The sequence below is a fragment of the Globicephala melas genome, chromosome 15, assembly GCF_963455315.2.
Source record: "Globicephala melas chromosome 15, mGloMel1.2, whole genome shotgun sequence".
NCBI classification, from domain to species: domain Eukaryota; kingdom Metazoa; phylum Chordata; class Mammalia; order Artiodactyla; family Delphinidae; genus Globicephala; species Globicephala melas.
Genome location: NC_083328.1, coordinates 82,047,587 through 82,069,893, shown reverse-complemented (window position 1 = coordinate 82,069,893; position 22,307 = coordinate 82,047,587). Strand labels below are relative to the sequence as shown.

At 43.7% G+C, this 22,307-nt stretch overlaps 1 protein-coding gene across 1 annotated transcript in view; it reads right to left on the bottom strand.

The window, feature by feature from the left end:
- The window catches only part of VAPB (VAMP associated protein B and C), a 54,102-nt gene extending 32,126 nt beyond the window's left edge, over positions 1-21,976 (bottom strand). Inside the window, exon 1 of the mRNA XM_030841455.3 lies at positions 21,703-21,976. Within this exon, the coding sequence (XP_030697315.1) occupies positions 21,703-21,760 (58 nt within the window). The 5' untranslated portion in view covers positions 21,761-21,976. The remainder of the gene's footprint in view (positions 1-21,702) is intronic.
- Positions 21,977-22,307: the final 331 nt, after the last annotated feature.

Genomic DNA, 22,307 nt, shown 5'->3' with positions numbered 1-22,307 from the left:
GCTTATGAGAATCATTCATATTTTTACTAGTCATTTTCATTTCATAGAACTGCCATTTCCATTAAAGCATTATGTAAAAAATGGGATTTTCCTATACCAACATGCTATTTATCACCAATGAACAGAGTCAATTTACAAATGAAATCTTCAAAAATTAGACTTTTTTATTTTAAAAGATGAAAAAAATGATTTGGTATCTCTAGCACTGCAGCACCTCCTTTTAAGCATTTTTCTTTCTAATCTTCCTTATTTCAGATAGTTATACAGATATTTAAGAATTAACATCTAACATGTGAAAAAGGAGGTCCAAAAACATGAAGCAACATGAATCTGGGAGAAATTAGGAATATTCCTTAAAGTTTTCATTTTTCTCCTTTTTAACAATTTGAATAATGTTCTTCATGCCCTATATTATGCATATTCATCTGTGAAAATTCTTGTGAGTCTGATAGATGCTCATGAATAGCATTAACTAACACGAATATGAATTCCATGGCATGCTCTAAAACATACTAAGATAAAACTAAGCACAGTATAAACTATTTCTTCCACCCAGGTTTGGCTTATTGTCATTTTAAAGTGTGTATTTTAAAACAGTAAGAAGATCTAGAATTGGCCTTAGAAAGTAAATAATACAATTTCAGCAGAAATATGCATAGCATTAAAAGTAAAAGCAGGAACAGTTAATTTTTCAGTCTTACTTACAAAAATGGAGTCTCAGCATTATAAAGCGCTGGTTTTAAAGGTCAAGGAAAGAAGGTCATAATCCAGCAAACGAGATTCTCAACAGTAAGACATCAGGTTTCAGGTATTGACAATTTCATCAAAAATGGCTAGATAAACTTATCAATCAAGAAACACAAGAGCATTCTGTGGAAAAAGTATTCCATTAAATTTTTAAACATTTTAGCAATCTATGCACGGTTTAAGAGTACTTCCTTCCTGTAATCGTTCATTCCAAGATCCATGGAAGAAAAGACTGTAACAAAACTCTTCCTTTCAGAAAATGCAAATAACCATTTTCACAAAAGAATAACTTAAGCATTCAGGTCCCAATGACTGTAAAAGGTGACAGTGAAACTCCAAGTGAACTCAAAACTCAATCTTGACCTTACTTATCTGTGTAACCTTAAGCATATCATATCACCCCATATGTAAAGAGCAGGACAGAAATTAAGGGGTAATATTTTTCCTTAGCAATTCAACTAGAAAACAAAGATAGATATATACACACACACACACACGAAACTATAGAACTCCTAGATGATAACATAAGAAAATCTAGATAACCTTGGGTTTGGCGATGACTTTTCAGATACAATACGGAAGGCACAAACCATGAAAGAAATAATTGATAAGCTAGATTTCATTAAAATTAAAAATGTTTGTTCTGCAGTGGATACTGTTAAGGAGAATGCGAAGACAAGCAAGCCACAGACTGGGAGAAAATATGTGCAAAATATTTAAAGTATTTAATAAAGGACTGTCACCCAAAATATATAAAGAACTCTTAAAACTCAACAATAAGAAAATGAACAACTGAACTTAAAAAAAATGGGCAAAAGATCTGAACAGACACCTCAGTAAAGAAGATATACAGGTGGAAAAAATATACAAGTGAAAAGATGTTCAACATATGTCATTAGGAAATTGCAAATTAAAACAACAAATGAGATACCAATACACACTTATTAGAATGGCCAAAATTTAAAACACTGACAGCATAAAAGGCTGGCAAGGATGTGGAGCAACAGTTCTCATTCCTCGCTGCTGTGAATTCAGAATGGTATGGAACTTTGGCAGACAGTGTGGCTGTTTCTTAAAAAACCCAACATACTCTCTTGCCACACAATCCAGCAATCACACTCCCTGGTATTTACCCAAAGGAGCTGGAAACTCACGTCCACACAAAAATGTGCACACAGATGTTTACAGCAACTTTATTCATACTGCCAAAACTTGAAAGCAACCAAGATGTCCTTCAGTAGGTAAATAAACAGTGGTATATATAGACAATGGAATATCATTCCATACTAAGATGAGCCATCACACCATGAAAATTCAGACACAGACGAATCTTAAATGCATATTACTAAGTTAAAGAAGCCAATCTGAAAAGTCTATAACCTGTATAATTCCAACTACATAACATTAAGGAAAAGGCAAAACTATGAAGATAGTGGTTGCCAGGGGTTAAGATGGAAGGGAGGGATACAGAGACTGAGTACAGAGGGTTATTAGGAGAGTGAAACTATTCTGTATGATACTATATTGGTGGATACATGTTATTATACATTTATCAAAACTCACAGGATGTACTACACCAAGACCGAACCCTGACGCAGACTACGGACTTTGGGTGACAATGACGTGTCAATGCAGCTTTATCAATTGTAACGCACGTACTACTCTAGTGCTGGACGTTGATGGTGGAGGAGACTGTGCATGTGTGCAGCCGGGACAACTCTCTGTACTTTCTGCTCAATTTTGCTGTGAACCTAAAACTGCTCTAAAAAAAATAAAGCTTTTTCTTTTCCCCCCAAAAAAGAAGGAAAAAAAAAGTATTTGGTCTTCATATTAATCCACTTTTGGTGGCACCCCCGCAGTTTCAGATAGTAAATATGACTGATTTTAATATACTGTGTATGTATAATTGAATAAATAAATAAAGATGCTTTGTTTTGCTTTTCTTCCATTTTCTGGAGTTCATGAAATTCTGGTGTTGCAAATACATATCCTTCCTTTGTAATATGTGTCCTGAGGTAGCCACAATACTTTGAAACTCAAACTATGTGTTACCAAGTAAGTTATATGCCAATTTGATATATAATTTATCAGCTCTCAGCTTTCCAGATATAAATTTAAAGTTATTAGCTCCATAAGTTTTTTTCCACTCTGCATAAAAAGAGCTATATTATTTTATACTCTTTTATAAACACAATTTAGGTACAATATCTCTTGTTTCTTCAACACTTCCAAAAAACAAGTTACCATATGTCATTTCAACTCTGAAAAGATTACCTTCTGGAAAGGTAATAATCTGTCTCCAGAAGCCTAGGACTGATGATGGATTTTGTTAAGACAATGAAATTATGCTTGAGGTTTCAATACAATAGACCCTGATACACAGAGTCTATTGTAAAAGTATATTAAGATGGGGGAAATGGACACTGTCAAGTAAAAATCTGTTGGGTATCTTATAGACGTCTTTAAAATTTATCCTTTGACAGTGTATTTTCATTAAAGGTATCCTATTGCTTCCTACTTTCCCTAACCATCTGCAATGCACCAATCCTCACATTATTTTTCTTGTTTATGTAAGGCTTCCACTTTCAGAATGTAAACTCCAAAAACAGAGACTTTTCTGTCCCTCTTGTGTTCACCGCTGATCATCAGTTTGCAGAACACTTCCAGACATAGCGCAGATGCGCAATAAATATGCTGAACAAATGAGTAAAACGGCCATGCCACACTTCTCTCTACTTTAAACAATGCTTCCAGTCTTCCTGCACCCTCCCTCCTGGATGCACCACCAGGCTCGGGGCGAACCGACACTGATCTGGCTGCTGACTGCTCCCTCCGCAGCACTATCCCCCTTTTCATCTTCTACCTAAGACTTACCACTGACTGATAGTTCATGTGTTCCTTTCCTGCCTGTTTCCCACCTAGAGTGAATCTCCACATGATTCAGCACTGGAAGGTCTGAGTCTAGAAGAGTGCAACACACTGTTGCACTAAAGGGCTCAGTAAGTGTGTGCAGCACAAATGAACACCAGACTTCCTCAGAGGCGATTCAACTCTGATTCTGACACGCTTCCTATAAACGAATGCCTAGTCCATAACTTTGATCCGAAATCATGATATATTTTTGTTCATACACAGGTTGAAGGTACTAAAAATGTTCACTTGTGTCAATGATGCCTTCGTCATTATTATTCTATGATAATTTTGTTTAACGTTGCCCCTTCAAAAAAAATGAAAAACAGATTTCATAGTAACAGCTATTCAAAGACGGTAAGTTCTTAAATAACCATGAATTCAAGAGTAAGGACACTGGGAGATAATTTTTTAAAATCTATTTTCTTGATTTAATTATTAGCTCACACGTTAATTCAAAGCTTCAGAAACAAAAATAAAGGTTTGCAACCAATGTGCCTTTAATGGCAGACAGTGGATTCCAATATTTCAGCAGAAAGCCTAATTATGTACCTCTTATTCTGAAAGAACCACACATAAAGAACCCTACACATACACATAACTTTCCCAAAGAAATCTTAGAATGCAAAGTGTTCTAAATTAATAAAGTAACCTACCTGATATCCTCGGAGAAGGCCAGCTACTGAGAAACATCACACCCATTATTATAGCAAGAGAAATCAAAAACCAAGAATACTCCCTAATGATGCCATCAAAAGCACACTAGACGCCAGCTTGACTGAGATAGACTATACCAACCTTTAAGGCTGCTTATTCAACTCACTAGTTTCCTAGCTCCTTTGGAGCAAAAAGAAGTAAAACTCAGTCTCCCATCAACTCCATGGGTGGGAAAAACTAGACCACAAGGCACCCTACTGTAGTGTAAGAATCCAATGGATAAAGTACTATGGAAGTGTAAGATCAAACTCAGGAAAGCTACCTGCAAAAGACATAAAGCTGGACCGCAAGGAACACCTTAGGAAACTGAAGGATATTTGGAGCTTATGTTAACAGATAAGCAATTACTATTAGAATATATAAAGAACTCTTATTAAGAACAAATGTGTTGGGACTTCCCTGGTGGCACAGTGGTTAAGAATCTGCCTACCAATGCAGGGAACACGAGTATGATCCCTGATCTGGGAAGATCCCACATACCGCGGAGCAACTAAGCCCATGTGCCACAACTAATGAGCCTGTGCTCTAGAGCCCGTGTGCCACAACTACTGAAGCCCGTGGGCCTAGAGCCTATGCATCTCAACAAAGAGTAGCCCCCGCTCGTCGCAACTAGAGAAAGCCTGCACACAGCAACAAAGACCCAACGCAGACCGAAAAAAAAAAAAAAAATTCTTATGAAGGAATACTATACAGCAATTAAAAAGAATGAGCTACATCTGTATTTCAACAATAGCTGGGTCTCAAAAAACATGTTACGTGATACATACACCACAATAGCACATTAGGTAATACAGAAAAAAAATGGAAATAGTTCACACTAAATTCCTCTGGAAAGTGAAGAGATCTGGAGCATGAACGGGCAGATGTGGAGGACAAACATGTCTTCAAATTCTTGGTGAAGGTTTATTTATTAAAGGAAAACTTTACAACAAGTCTAACAAATTATTAACATTTAGTTATTCTGTATTTGGGTGTTTATTAAATTATATGTATTTTTGTGTATTTACATTTTTTTCCACAGGAAAAAAGCAATAGTTTAAGATCCAGACAGTGTTCTGAGAGAATTTTCTTCTTGTCCAGAATGCTTCGTATACATGAAAATACTAGAATCCTGAATTGTGGAGCTGTTGAAAACCAATATACACACATCAACAGCCATTCCTGTGTAATTTTTATAAAAATCAAGGTTATTATTTAAAACACGTTTAGAGTAGAAGTGGTCTCACTAATTCAAGACAAAGACCCAAACTCAAAATTTTGACAAAATCTATTGTAAAAACTTCGAAGACTAGAAGCCTTTACCCATCTAGAGATAAATTCTTTTTTTTTCCCCCGAAATTTATTTATTTTATTTATTTATTTTTGGCTGTGTTGGGTCTTCGTTGCTGCACGTGGGCTTTCTCTAGTTGCGGTGAGAGGGGCTACTCTTCATTGCAGTGCGCGGGCTTCTCATTGCAGTGGCTTCTCTCATTGCAGAGCACGGGCTCTTGGCGCGTGGGCTTCAGTAGTTGCGGCACACAGGCTCAGTAGTTGTGACTCACGGGCTCTAGAGCACAGGCGCAGTAGTTGTGGCGCACGGGCTTAGTTGCTCCATGGCATGTGGGATCTTCCCGGACCAGGGCTCGAACCTGTGTCCCCTGCATTGGCAGGCGGATTCTCAACCACTGTGCCACCAGGGAAGCCCTAGAAATAAATTCTATGACTACTTTCGTTAATGCAATATTTCTTTTCTAAATAGAAAAATGGCTAGAAGTATTATATAAGAGCTGAAGTTTCGTACATTCTACCTATACCCAGCACTAAAACAGATTATTTTAAGGTAATGGCACACCTATCTAGTGTGAATTTTGTATCAGTTCTAAAAGTATCTTAGACTCAGTTTTTTTTCAATGCATAATCTTTGACCCCTTGACTAACAAACATCTAGTAATTTTTCTTTACTTAGGAGACCAAATTTGTGATTAGGGTGATCATGAAATTAAACAAAAAGATAAGCAATATTCTACTCCAATTAAAATTCTACCTGTAAAGGAGAGTGGCAAAACATGACATTTTTTTTCACACAAAGCAGGAAGAATCAAGACAGATATTATGCCCAAATGAGTTATATGCATGATTAGAGAGCAAGGGGTCCCAATTTCTCATGGTCATGGTTGTGGCTGGAACTTGACTGAGTTATAAATTAACAGGTCAAGTCAAGTGCCTAGAGTCAGTAACAGCAGAAGTAAAAACTTCCCCAAAATGTTCAACCTTCAGTGGAGATGACAACATATGAAAAACCTCCACACCAAAATCAACACGTCCCAATTCACAGCAAACACAGAGGAGCGAAGCAAAAACACACTTAGCATTCTGCACCTCTATGGTCCAAGTCGAATTTTCAATTTGTGAACAATGAGAAATAGCAGAATGTGGTTTATCAATTAGTATGTAACCTGCTCTGGTTTCCTTTTCAACAGAGAACCTAAGTGGCTACACCAGTGAGAAGAGATGATCAACCAGGTCAGCAGCTCCTTAAACAAATTCAACAAGAGGCCAGGGACAAAGGCTGTGAGACTTGGGTGAAAAATATTTTCCATTTTCCCCTTTCTTGACTTTGGAAATCATACTCATTCTTCAAAGTTTTGCTCAAATGTCCTCTCTTTTGGAAAGGCTTACGTCATCTCTCAGTTGGAAAAAATTATTCCTCCCTATACTGTGTTCTAACGATAAACTGAGAATTGCCAAATTTATATCCACAGCCTGACCCTCTCCCCTGATGTCCACTTACAGCTGTACTAAGCATCTCAAGCTTATCATGGCCAAAGGGCAGAGACCCATTCCCCTCCCCCAAAGCCAGTGTTTCCCATCTCAGGAAAAGAAACCACCATTCACCAAAATGCTTGAGCCAAAAGCTGTTACCTTAGTTTCCTCTCTTCCTCTCCTGCTCCACATTTGACCTTTCAGCCAGCTCTACCTTCAAAAGAGATTTGGAATCTGAGCACTTCTCATCCCCTTCTCTCCACTGCCACCGCCCTGGTCCAAGCCACAGTCTCTTGGCCTGGGTTATGGATAACTGTATGGATTACGGATGGATGGATGGATTATGGACAACTGTGTGGATGATGGATGGGTAGATGGATGATGGATAACTGTATGGATGACGGATGGGTGGACGAGCTACGGATAACTGTAGCAGCCTCATGGCTTCCACACATCTCCCACAGCCTACTTTCCCCACACCGACCATGCTCTTTTAAAAAGACTCCTGGTCAGAATCCTCCATGCCTTCCCACATCACAACAAAATCCAAAGTCCTTCCCGTGGCCTGTCTACCAAGAACTCCTCCTTCCTCCCTGAGCCCATCTCCTACTGCACTACTCCATCATTCAAGACTGTGCTGCTCCTTGAACACACCAAGCCCATCACCATCCGAGGGCCGTGCACTTGCCGTCCCCTCTCTCTCTAATGCTCTTCCCCCAGCTTGCACACTCATTTTCCACAGGTCTCAGTTCAAACATCACCTTCTCGGAAACTCAGCCTTCCCCAGTTACCCTCTTTAAAACAGAACCCACTCCCAACCAAACCCCTTTATCCTGCATCCACCCCCACTCCCCATTCAGCACCTACCATTATCTGATACCATATTACGTATTTGCCATCCTTTTATATACTGCCCATCTTCCCCACTAGAAGGTTTCGTCAGTTGTTTCATCTCGGTGTCTCAAGTACCCGGGACAGTATTTAGCACACTGCAGGCATCCAGTAAGTAACTGACGACTGCACAGTCCAGGTACTGCGCTAGGCTCTCAAGCTAGAGCGATGACACTGCTGCCCCTGCCCATAACCCTGAAAAGACCCATCCAGAGCTAATGAATAAGAATCTCTAGGGTTGAGGCTCCGGAATGATGTATCTTGAAAAAACATTATCAAACAACAGTAACATTAGTGTTAGACCTGAACAGGTCTATTCTAAGCACTTTACATGTGCTAATTCACTAATCCTCTCCTAACATACCACAAAGTGAAGAATCTGAGGCACAGAAGTTAAATACTTTATCCCAGGTCATGTAACTTTTAGGTGGTAGATCCAGGATTCACATCCAAGCATTTTAGCCCCAGAGTTCACACTCTTAACTGCTGGGTTGTACACTACCTCTCATTGCACTGAATACCATGTGAAAGATAATATATAAAGTTTTGTGTAAACACAGGAGGGCGGGGAGTTGAACACTGAGGGGAAGTCCCAGAGTTTGAAAAGATAAAGGAACGTACATTCTCAGTTGGAGGAAAAGCCCTGGGGTAAGCACGGTGTGGTGTGATCAAAGTGCAAGAGGCCTTTGTAAGGGAGACCATATGGCTGCAGAAGAAGGGGTTTGAGGGAAGGGAATGAACTGAGAACCAGGAGGGGTGGCGGGAAATCATGTCTGCTTATGCTTTTTAAAGGCTTATAGTTTAAGTAAAACCGTAAACCTACACAAGTCTGGCAATGAGCTCTGTGGAAGGAAATGAAAGGAAGAGTATTAAAAATGATGCTAGGAAGGCAAGTATGAGGAAGGAAAATGGGTTTCCTTCTCCTCAGGGGCTCTGAAAAGTATTCACCGCCTCTGCCAGCATTCAGGAGAAACCAGATACAAGAGGAGATGCACTCACACATCTGTGTGTGTGTGTGAGTGTTTGAATATTTTAGTTGTTTAAAATAGAGAATAAAAGCCGAGACTGTTTTAAAAATAAAGAAGTGTGACCCAGTTTTGAAAGGCTGTGATGCTGGCCTAAGAATTTTGAACACTAACCTGTAGGACTGAGGGAGCCAACGAACGTCGTTTTAAAATAAAGAAATGACATGATCAATTTCAATTTTTAGAAAATAACTCTGAAAAGTGTATCCAGGATAGCTTGAAGGGTGAGGGAAGTAAGGAGTAAATCAGAAACAGGGAGTTTGGACGTGGGGCAATAATACTGAAGAGAGAGGGCCTACACTCAGGATATGGCAGTGGGCAGAAACAGAAGCAGAGGGGTGCAGGGGACGCTGCTCATGAAAATGGACTGACTAGACGTGAGCAGCGTGGGATAAGGGGCAGGGAAAGACGAGGTTAGGATCTCTGGCGTACCCCTCTGGGAGGAAGGGCCAGTCCCAAGATACGGCAGACACGTTCAACAGGGAACGAGAGCGTAAACCACGAATGCAGCGCGGAATATGGCAAGTGCTGAGGTGTTTTCATGACCACCAGAGAGGCAGGAATGACTGGTAGGCAGAGAGCCTAGAGATCAAAAGATCTGCTTGGAGATTTGCAAGTTTTCTGTGTAGAAGTGAGAGCCGAAGGGACTATTAATGCGACAACCCAGAGAATGCTTAAATGGAGAAGACTGAGGACAGAAGGTTGGGGAATGTCAACATCCAGTAAAAGAGATGATAAACGGCTGGGCAGTTCACCAGAAAAGTCAAAGACAAAAGTCACAAAGAGAAACCTGGTGACTGAGAAGGGCTTCAGTGGAGGGGTAAGGAATGAGAATTGAAAGGAGAGTGAAGACGTAAACCAGTCACTGAGATTCACTGCTTCCAAAAATTTACCTGTGATGTAAGACCGAGCATTTGCTTAAGTGGGGGAAGATCTGGAGGAATGTGATTTCCTTTTAGGAAGGGGAAGCTTAAGCATGTTTGCAGGCACTGGGAAAGCATCAAGTAGAACAGGAAGTTGAGACACCAGAAACAGAGAGGCTGACTAGTGGAGCAAGATACCACAAGCGATGGAAGAGGAACGGGGTGAAGCACAGCAGGTGAAGGGGTGGTGCGGGCGGTGCTGAGGCCCTGCACCAGGACGGGAGGCGGCGAAACCGAAGCATGCAGAGGAGAGAAAAGTGACCAATGCTTGGTAGAATATCTTTATTTTCTGAGTGAAAGGCACTATGTCCACATCCACCAGCTGCACACAGCAGGCCTTGTTGATGGGCTTCATCATTCCTTTGCACATTAAGTTTTCTTTTCTTTTTCCCTTCTCACCTTTCTCAACCTGGACGTGAACTCCCTGAGAAGGTGCCTCGTGCCATGCATTATGCTAAGCACTGGGATCAGGGATAGAAGACATGGTCCAAAAAAAGGCAAAGGCCTTGCTGATTAACAGGGAAGGAAGGCAAGTAACCAAACACAACTCACCATGATACGTGCAGGGGCACAGGAGACAGGCACAATGTGAGTGGAGTGTCAGGAAAATGACCTCAAAGTGCAGGAGGGAGCAGTGGGACAGGAGGAGGAATGAACTCATCTTGAGTGATGGAAACAACATATGCAAAAGCTCTACAACCAGGGAGAACCAAAGGCCAGAGCACAAGCATGAGGAAAGGTGATGCTGGAGAGATCAGGGGCACAAATGATTTTCCAGGTCCTGTTAAAGAATTTAAAAGTTTTTCTTTTGGCAATGGGTAGACATTTAAAGATTTTAAGAAAGCAAGAGAACTAATAAGAACCTGCTGTATAAAAAATAAAATTCAAAACTTCAAAAAAAAAAAGCAAGAGATAAGCTGAGATTTGCACATTTGAAAGTGCCACCAGTATGGAGAGAAGAAAGACTCAAGGCAGGAAAACCAGGAGAGAAACTATTACAGCCATCCGGGAGGACGATGAGGCAGCCACAGAGGGGACAAGGAAGAAGGGACAGAGCTGAGCCATGGGCTTTCTGAGTTTGAGTCGCTCCACTGTGTGGATGTGGGTACCATTCAAGGAGGTATGTGCAGGAAGAGGAGATTTGGAGAAAAAAGGAAAAGGGAGTGGGGAAAAATACATCTTGGGGCATGCTGCATTTGGAGTATCTGCAGTCCCACATATGGGCTAGGGGCAGGCCTAGGATCATTCATAAATGCTGTTAGAAGCCAAGGGTACTGGCAGAAGAGCTCCTCGACAGGGAAAAAGGAAGACGGGTGGGGACACTGAGAGACAACGAGAAGAGGAGCAAGAAGGCAGGGGGGAACCTGTATCCCTCAGCCTCACCCACAGGACTCCATAAGGAGTGGGTAAAAATGGCCAGATGGGTGGGAGAAAGCCAAAAGAGGGTGATTAAGAAGCGGAAGGGGGCTTCCCTGGTGGCGCAGTGGTTGAGAGTCCGCCTGCCGATGCAGGGGACACGGGTTCGTGCCCCGGTCCGGGAGGATCCCACATGCCGCGGAGCGGCTGGGCCCGTGAGCCATGGCCGCTGAGCCTGCGCGTCCGGAGCCTGTGCTCCGCAACGGGAGAGGCCACAACAGTGAGAGGCCCACGAACCGCAAAAAAAAAAAAAAAAGAAGGTGAAGGGAAGAGTGTCAAGTAGCACAATGGCAACAGGTGTCAAATGCTACAGAGGGTACACAGGTGATAAAGAATAAAAATACAACAACAGATGCAGTAATGAAGCAATAAGGTTCCCAGGCAATGACTTTAGGAGTGAATGGGTGGTGAGAGAATGGTGATTAAGACTATTTGCAGAGGCTTGCTAGGATAAGCTACCTCCAGAAGGGAATAGCTAGGGAGAGCAAACCAGACTGAGAAAGCAGTTATTCTTTTTTAAAGGTAGACGGGACAACACTCACACATTTACTGAAGAGGACTAACTGCCAAAGCACTGTGCTCAAAGTCAGGCATGTAGAGAAAAAAAAAGAAACAACCTTACTAGGAAGGGCAAAGGCAACGAAGGCATCCATTTAAAAATTTTTTGAAAGAATAAAATAAAGAGACCCAAATAAACTGACCAAGTTTTCTCTGGACTTCACCAGATGACCTCTCATGTTTCTTCCCCCTCTGCCACTCTCTGAGCCAGAGGTCAACTAGGCACCCACAGTAAACTGTGGTCCTCCTGTCCCCAAATTACATGAGAAGTTTTGAATGAGGAGTGTGTCTGCAGATTCTCCAAGGAGTGATTCATGGCTTTTCTTCATCCAATTAGTAAAGCAGTGTCTGACTTCGAAAAGGTCAAAAAGCACGGATTTAGATTTTCAGAGCAGTCCATCAGGACACACTTATATGCCAACAAATCAATTCAACCAACAGAATGAGAATCCAAATAAGTCTCCACAAGGACAAACCTTTGGTTTTTCAGCAAATCCCTCTTTTTATTCTTGTGTATATGCTTCTATTTCAAATGGTCAAACCACACACTGAAAAGATGACCAAGTCCAACTTCTTTGGGGTTACTAGCAGAAGAAAAGAATATATTCTATCAGTTACCACTGGGGAAAACAAAAGAAACAAAACCTATAGGAGCTTGCATTCTATAGCATGGAAGACAAAGCAATCAGTAAATAAAGCACAGGGAGAGGATAACATAAACAAAACATTCAGGGCTTCCCTGGTGGCGCAGTGGTTGAGAGTCCGCCTGCCGATGCAGGGGACGCAGGTTCGTGCCCCGGTCCGGGAAGATCCCACATGCCGCGGAGCGGCTGAGCCCGTGAGCCATGGCCGCTGAGCCTGCACGTCCGGAGCCCGTGCTCCGCAACGGGAGAGGCCACAACAATGAGAGGCCCGTGTACCGCAAAAAAAAAAAAAAAAGATAAAAAAAACAAAACATGCAGTGGTACACAATTTGTACAGTTTGAGGTGATGCAGAAAACACTGGAACTGGATAAGAATATCCAAGAATACTCAAGAAAGGTTACTAGGATATAGTGAGCTTTGCAACAGGAACAAGAAGGCTCATTAACTAAAAATTTGAGAGCCCACTAGTGCAAAGCAATGGTAGGTTCTAAGAGAAACACAAACTCCACTTTCTGCCCTCATGGGCTTTCCATCTTTCTTCTTCAGCGAAAATAAATTTTCATCACATGTTTTCAAGACTAGAGCTGGAAGGAACACAAAGTGGCATTGAGTTCAAGCTTCCTCATCCAACAGAAGAGGAAATCAAAGCTGGGTGGGGAGGTGAGCTGAGTGTCTAAGTGACAGCAAGAGTAAGAACAGAAGCCTCCCTCTGTAATACAAAGCACACGAGCTCTAGAGGCTTGAAAGCCCGAGGTGCAAATTATGCATTCCACCAAGTGCTGGGCCCAGTTTCTCTGATTTTTAAAATAGAGATGATGATACTACTGGCTGTTTACCTAGATATGAACTGCTTGTGATGTGGCTTGGAACACTTAGTTCCTTGGGTTCTCTAAAGGCTGGAGGGTGCTCCGAGAATGGAGAGAAAGAGAAAACTGACCTAGGTACCATTCCTTTCCTTCCCTTTTTGCTACTACACTGTAAATGTTGCTGAGTGATGTAATTAAAAGGCAAAATAGGACCCAATCGACCTGCACTGTTTGTGATGACAGACACTGAGGTAATAAAGGCCTTGGAGTGGGGAGTGGGTGGCAGAAGGAAAGATGTGGTGATAACATTAGCACATAATTTTCAACATTCATACATGAATGACACAATCAGAAGTGATCAAGTTAGCACAAAAGTTCTTAGGGGAAAACAGAATTAGTACAAAGATTTTTTTAATCAGTCGCTTTAGCGTTCCAGAACAACTCTGCACTGCGTGGAAGCAGTGACAAAGAAGCCATTACTAGATCACAATGACAACTAAGCACCTTTCCTTCCTTTTTATATCTCGTTTCTCTTTCACTCCTTCTTCTCAATTCCCACTGTCCTATTTCCAGTCCTCCTTTCATCTTCCTAACAACATAATAAATAAGAAAATCCCGGGCCTTCCTAGTGAGCCACACTCCCACTCACTTTTTAAGGGGAGCAATACAGCCAATGTAATGATAAACAACATGGGCTTTGCGGTCAGACAGATCTTGGTTCAAATCCCAGTTCTACCTCTAATTCAGGTCATGAACCTGAGGATGGTAACCATCTACTTCCTAGACCTGTTTTAAGAATAAATGAGCACTTACAGAAAAATGCCTAGCACAAGTCACAGATCTCAAATCCCACCTTTCCTGTAAGGTTCAAACCCCAAAGCTGAATTAACAGTTTTTTCTAAGCTCCCAGTGAGGGACAGCCCGTAAGTGTCCCGTTTCCACATTCTCCTCCATCCTCCCACCACCTGGAGGCTGGAAACTCTAAGGGCCGGGACTCCTCTCCAGTCCCCACTCCGGTGCCTGGCCCACAGGAAGCTTTCAGGATGCGGTGACCAAACCAACCCTGAGTCACAGTTATGCTATACTCCGTCAGACAAGAGGGGGGTCATCTGTTCATGAAGTAAACCTCAAAGGATGAGCTGTGGAAAAGGAAGAAACCCCAAATGCTCTCAATCGGACAATCATCTATTACGCACACAATCATCATACCCATGCATGTCTCCAAAGCCTCTCCAATCTGATTCATATGCATGGATGTCATCATCTGGGGGAATGATGACTTCCCAAAGTATACCTCCTACAGAATAAAACAGCACTTTCTGATATTCACCTTGAGTTTTTCTCTTTCAACATTTGAGAAATCTCTAGTTATATGTTAATTCACACTTATTTGTTTCTCTGCCTTTGTAGCCCCACCTGTAAGGTTTAAGGTAGCACCTATGAAGGTCACTTATTTCAGACCTTCGTATCTTAATAAGCACCCTTTTGAACTCTAAATTCCCACTTTACAAATGTGCAAACCTGTGAAAATCTCTACCTATAAGTTTCACCCTACCTTCCGAAGACTCCAGAGCAGATGTGCAAATTACTCGGAAGTTAAATGTGTTCTAAATACACAGAACCATGACACACCAATGATGCCTGCTATAAAAACTGAATATTCACAAGGTGAATCAAAGAATGCTTTGGAGTCACCAGCATGAACTTCTTAAAAAGTATGCTGAGAAATCCCTCCTAAAAATTCCACAAATAATAATTCTTAATTAATTAACGTTCTTAAGAAATTATCCTGACAGCTCCTAACACTTCCTTAATGGTTAAAAATTCTCTGCCTCCCTCCCTCCAAAATGAAACCCTTTATGAGTTCATTCTAGAGTCGATGTGAAAGAAAAGGGGTTTGACGCCAGACAAACCTGTGTTGACTCCTTGCACCACTGTGTGCCACAGTGGCCTCCTCCAGGAGCAGGCTCCCTAACCACCGAGTAACTCCACCACAGGACTGTGCTGCAGATTAAATAGTAAGATGAAGAACATAAAGCGTCTACCACAGTCCCTCGACTTTGTGGTCTACCTTCTGGAAATTAAGCATTTATCTTCTAGAAACGTTCATTCTTCCCTCACCTTTTCTTTCCTCTCATGTTGCAAAATGAATGTCAGCTCCACTACGGCCACTGCTTTTAACTCCCACCCTACTGCGGGGTCTACTAAGTGGTGGACCTCTACCACTTAGCCCCTTACAAATATGCCCTCTGCTCCCAGCTCCCTTGGTGCGGGGTTCTGTTCCTCTCCAGTCTTTGAGCACCCTCCAGCCTTTAAAGACAGCCCAAGGAACTTAGAGTCATAAAGGTTACAAGCCACATCGCAAGCAATTCAAATCTAGGTAAACGGTCCAGGGGGCCATAACATTGTCTTCAAGTACAAGCCAAAAGACAAAAGTCTCCATCTCTTTCTCCCCGCAAATATCTATTTCCCTAACACCCCTCCCAAACAGGCTAAGGTTGTAAGACCCTACTGAAATGCCAACTGGATACTAACTCAAACACATCATGGGTACCTGTGAGAATGTGTGCACACCAGCAACACTTTAGGTGCCCACATGGGTGTGCACACACAAACACAGCCAAAAGCCTGATAGAAGACACTATTTGACACAGATGAAAAGAAAGAAGATGAAAAGAAAAGAAGACACAGATGAAAAGAAAAGAAGACACAGATGAAAAGAAGATGATGAAAAGAAGATGAAAAGAAAAGAAGACACAGATGAAAAGAAAAGAAGACAATACTTGACACAGATGAAAAGAAATAGTAACCTGCTAGTCAAAAACTGATAATAACCCCTCTGAAAGGATGAAGGAAAACTCTAGGAAGGTATTTCTGCACCTTTACAGTTTTGTGCCATTAATGCTAAATTATTAAATGAAAGCACTTCAAGATTTTTCCCTTGGGACTATGGCATTTTCTCAACGATTTTTTTTTCCATGCACGGGGGAAAATCCAAAAGCACATTAAGGCATTGTTTCTAGACATCAACAGCTTTTGTTAAAACAGCATATTTAACATTTTGAAAAGCAGATATTCTAGAGATACTATTTTGCCACACTGGCATTTTTAAAAATCGTCTTAAAATGATTGTCAATTTCAGTAATTTTGTTCCCATAATGAAGCTGTTTAAACAACTGTTGTTTTTGTAAAGCTAGCAGCCTAGGTCTGTCAGGTAAAAACTTCAAAGAATGTGCACATCCACCGAACAAGGGCCAAAGCAATCCTGGATATGCTACGCTGATGACAGCCTAGAGAGGGGGGCCTAGAATGATAGAAAAGGAGGAGGCAAGCCTGGAAGCCATAATGCAACTTTGTTTTTAACACAATCCCCAGTGCAAAATAACTGCTCAGAAGGCTTTTATTTTATTTTATTAAAGACACTCAATGGCAACCCTGTCTTGACTAATGGAACTCAGCGCTCTTTGTGTTGGTCTTTCTTGTCATCTTGCTGAAAGCTATGCTCATTTGTTCCAAACCATGGTCATCCTTCAGACGGCAAATTTTTCAAATACAAGTGGGAGATATATGAAGCAATCTTGGAGATAATTCCTTATGTAAAAATTCAAGTTTCAGGTTCTAAAAATCAAGCCTAAGGGTAGTATATGAGTATAACCAATGTAGTTTACTCCCTTGATTCCTCCCCTCATTTTCAGCAACTTAGTGGTAATATTACAGGGTCAAAGTTCTCAGTATTTTGCCTTCAGCACTGGAAGGAAAGATGCTATATAATTTTAATAAATAAAAGACAGTGTTAATAATGTTTAAGAGTTCACCTCTTTAATAAGCATCAATTCAGACTAATTATTTTAATAAATCCACACTTGGATGCAAAGCTACCAGGTTTATCATGAAGAAAACTGTGTTCATGTTACAACCACACACAAGGAACTATCACCATGTAAGCACATAGCCGAGAACTATCCATTTCTTCCTTAAGGAGTTAATTGTGAAGAAGAGAAGTAAATAAGTGGGTAAAAGTAAGTTAACTTTTACTTCACAATCTATGAAGATTTAAGTTTGACTAAAGGTTGGTAAGTTTAGTGCCACTTGCTTCTTATAAGCAAGCTGGTTAATAATTAAATAAATGAAGATGATCTATTCAGGATGGATTTAAACCACTACCATAAAGAATCTTAAGCACACTGCTGACATTTTGTTGTGCTGTAAAACACAGTCCGCTCTATGTGATCATGAAATGTTAAGGAAATCAGTGCTATGCTAAAACTAGAGAATTAATGCTGTAATTAGCATCTGAAAGATAATTACTGCATTGAACAGACTATATCTACAAGGTGTTATATTTTTTAGCTTCCTAAATACTAAACTACACGTTAACTTAAGAGGGTGAACTAATGATTCTAAGCACGCTTTCCTTATACAAAAGAGACTGTCCCTAACCTATCTACCCAAGTTCCTATTTCCACCCCAAAGTGGTAATCAACCACACCAATCCAGTGGTGCTACCCCACCTGTGACCCACACTGACCAACAGCAGGACTACCTGAGACTTCTAGAAGGCCACTGGTTTAGTCACACAATAAAGCAAAAGTAATGGGTCCACAGCAGGTTTAAATCTTAACTAATCAGCTCATGAGGACGGTTAACTGACCATTCTCAGGTGACAGTATCACGAGATGCGGGAGAATGCTAGAATGTGAAGAAGGATTAAGAGTCCTGGGCAATGACCAAGAAAATACAAGACATACTGCTCACCATGGATGGAATCAATGGAAGGGGGAGAGGAGGAGAAAAGAAAAGAGATACAAAATGCCCTGAAGTGACTCACTGAAAAAGTTCTCATTGAGCTGGGCAACAAGTGGGACCTCAGAGTGAAAAAGAAAATGATCTGGCCTCGGAAGAGGTAAGAGCAACAGAAAGAGCAACGATGCAAAGCACACACCTCACAGGTTTTAGAAGCGCTTAACTCGTTCAGAAAGGTGTCCCCAATCCAAACAGATCCTACTGTGTCACCAAGGCAAATGTCACAGCGTCATGCTTCTTTCAGGAGGCCAGGAATCCTTCTCCTTTTGACACTTAACACAGTGCAGCGGGGCACTTTCTATAAGACTGAACGAGGGCTTCCCTGGTGGCGCAGTGGTTGAGAGTCCGCCTGCCGATGCAGGGGACACGGGTTCGTGCCCCGGTCCGGGAGGATCCCACATGCCGTGGAGCGGCTGGGCCCGTGAGCCATGGCCGCTGAGCCTGCGCGTCCGGAGCCTGTGCTCCGCAATGGGAGAGGCCACAACAGTGAGAGGCCCGCGTACGGGAAAAAAAAAAAAAAAGTAAGACTGAACGAGGTCCTGTAACTCTGTGTCCTCTTTTCTTCTGCAACATGCTTAACTTCAAAAGAATCACACAAAATGCCCAAGACGAAAATATATCCAACATATACAACCCCATATCATTTTAGGCTGCACTTAAAAGATGACTAATTTTTTTCCTCTGGATGACAAGCATTTTAATTATTATCTTCTTAAGCAAAGTTAGCTTACGAGTTTGATTCATCTAAGTGAACCGTATGAAGTCAGCATCATCACCCCAAGCCATCTGGAAGACACCAGTGAAATGTGCCAGTTCGCATCCTGAAACGAATGCTGTCTATATAGCAAAACAGGGTACTGAGCCTCTGTTCTGATTTCACAATCTTAGTCCTCAGTTTAACACTAACCAACAAACAAATCATAAGGTGGTTTACATACATATGCCTGCAGATGCCTCTTCTGAAGCCACAAGCCAACAGCCTTCAACAATCTGACACCGTAACTTTCCTGGACCACTTCCCTAGCAAAAATATCCAGTGACTTTGGCCATCATTACTTTGGTCAACCCTGGGCCAGAGACAGATCACTCTTCTTTGCCGTACCTTTCAGGTAGAGGAGTTGGAATGATGAAGCCAGTAGCGTAAATACAACCAATCTCTGCATAATGCTGCACATGTGCAAAGCAGCTGAACAGCCACAACACCAACAAAACCTTCTGCACGAGGCAAGGGAGATATGAGCGCCATTCCCACGGAGTAAAGAGTAATCCCAGGCTCTGGGGAGCAAAGCGGCCAGCCCAAGGTCAAACATCACTAAGTAAAAGAACTGGGACAAAAACTTTAATTTTCTCCAATTAGTGCCTCTTTCTATGACATCACATTAGAGGAGTGTATGTACTAGGGGTGGGGTTAAGGTTGCAGGGGATCAATCAAGGAAGAACTAGCCGAGGAGACACAACACAATATGAACTTGGACACTGGCTGTGCCTGTGCACGGAGGCCTTAGACGAACTGGCTCCTGTCTACTAGACAGCCTCATCTCCTCCTTTGCCTCGTGACCCCAACAAATGCTCTGTCACTGTCATTCCGAAACACTACTGGCATCCCAAAGGAGCCCAATCATCTCAGTCTTCGTGCCTCTGTACATGCAATTTCCTCCACCTGACAGGCTCCCCAACCATTTCTCCTTTTCACCTGCTTCCATTCGACCTTTAAACTCTGCTCAAATGACACCTCCTTCCGGAGCTGACCTCCTCAGTGCTCTCAAGAGTACTCTGGACTACCTTGTATCACTGCACTGCTCTGGCTGATTCTGTCATCTGCTGTCTTCCCTACACCTAAGTTCTGGGGTGGGGGGTTGAGGGACAGCAGGGGCCTACATGTGATGTGCCTCATCTTCTCCTGCTACCTGACACATGGAGCAGGCACTGAAATGTCTGTGGACTAAATGAATGAACGTGCCAATTCCCAGGAGTAGCTAAGCCAGGCTTCCAGGGTAGAGAACTTCAGACAACTCAAGTGGAAACCATCATCCTCCATGTTCAATTGAGTTACCTGGATTCCTTTCTCAGGCGGGTGATGAGAACATCACATAAGCTATAGCACGGTTGTGGAATTATAATCCACGTTAGGTTTTTGGGGTGTTTGTTTGTTTTAACTGAAAACCTTCAGTTGTTTGTACATTTGGAGTCACTTCCAAATGTGACAATCTGGAGACTGTTCACCTGGGAGGCTAAGTGACAGCCACAGCACTGGAGTATTTCCCAGGGGTCGGATAGCATAACCGTTCAAGTGTGAACTCTGAAATCTGGGTTCAAGTGTGCCATTTGCCAACTGAGTAACTTTGGGTCAGTTACCGGACACTACCTCCTGCCGGTACATTTAAAGTGGGGTGCCTTGTGGCCAGCAGGCATTCCAATGCCACAAACATCTATCGAGCAGCTACCCTAGGCCAAGTGCTGGCGACACAGCGGTGACCTGCCGTCCAATGCAAGCACACTCGCATCATGCCAGCCTGTCTTATTCCCTTCACAGCACTTACCACTACCTGAAACACTCTCATGTGCTGGCTTGTCGCCCCTCCCTACAAGGTAAGCTTCATGAGAGCAGCGGTCCTGTCTGTCTTGTCCGTTCATATCTCTCAAGGGCCAAGCAACGTCTGCTACACAGTTACTCAGTCCCTTTGGAAAGAAGGAATGACCAAGTCAGAAGAAATCCCCCGGCTCTAATATTTTGCTGGAGAAGGTAGGGGGAAAAGATTAAAAATAAAGGTACACATTTCAAGGGGCTCTGGCTCGCCACAAACACATGTGGCCCCCTGGGCTTCCTCGGGCTCCAGTCCCAGGCGCCTCCGGGGACAAAAAAGATCTCGCCGTCCTGACAGCCCCGCACGGCTGCAGAGACACGAGCAACGGGCACGAGAAAGGCGGGAGAAGGAAAGCTGGGCCACGCACCCCGTGGGAACTTCTGCGGACGTCCCCTTCGTTCATTTGCTCAACAGGTACTTATTAGGCTCCTAAGGCATGCGGGGCATAAAGCAGAGACGTGACAAAGTCCTGTCCTCATGGAGCTTCCCTCCTAACATACAGACATGGTACACAAGTGCGTAAAGTGGTCCTTTCAGGGAGTGGTAAGTGCCGAGCTGCCACGAGCAGTTCGCGACAGGGGACGGCCGCAGGGGTCCACGGCGGGGTGGCCGGCCAGCGAGAGGCGACCTCTGACCCAGGACCTGAGCCTTCTCGGCACAGGCGGCCGCCGGGGCCCACACTCAGTGAGGAGGCCGCATTCGGGACAGGAACGGCCACAGCGGCAACGAGGCGACTGTCCTGAGGGCGAGGCGCGGGAGGCTGCGGAGGAGCAGGCCCTGGACTCCCGCGCCGGACGCCCGGCCCTCGGGGCCCGAGAAGCGCGGGCGGGCGGGCGGGCGCCGCGGCCGGGGGGCCGACGTCACCACCGCGCCGCCGGGCCCCCCGGAGCGTGGGCCGGAGCGGGGGCGCGGGGCGGCGGGCCTCCGGGCTTACCTCGGAATTTGAGCTCGTGTTGCGGCTCGAGGCTCAGGACCTGCTCCACCTTCGCCATGTTCCTCGGCGGCGGAACACCTCGGGCGGGGAGACCCCTGAGAGGTCACCTGGGCCGGAAGGCGTGAATGCTGCGCCCCCTTTAAATTTGGAATGGCGGGGGCCAGCCGGGGCGCGGGCGGGGGTCGCCTCAGGGGTGCGCGCCGGGGGGCGGCCTACGCGGTGCAGGCGCAGGGGCGGAGGGCAAGGGCGAGGCCGCGGTGCGCAGCGAGCGCACGGCACGCACGCACGCACGCAGAGACGCACGCACGCACGCAGCAAGCCGGCCGCCACGGCCCGGCGCGCGCTCGGGCGGTGGAGAGCTGGGCGCGCCGAGCCCCTATCGGGCAATGCGCAGGCGCGGCGCTTGCCGCGGGGGCGGGGCTGCCGGACGGCAGGGGGTGGGGCGTTGCGCAGGCCCGGGGGAGGGGCGGGTGGGGGACGCCCAGAATTGAGGACCGTCCCCCTGAAGATTATTTTTTCAGGGCCCGTGGGGGCCAGGCTTTGTGTTAAGTGCTTTACTCAATAATAATAATTAATAAGAATGAACTTCCACTTTCCCCTGCTAA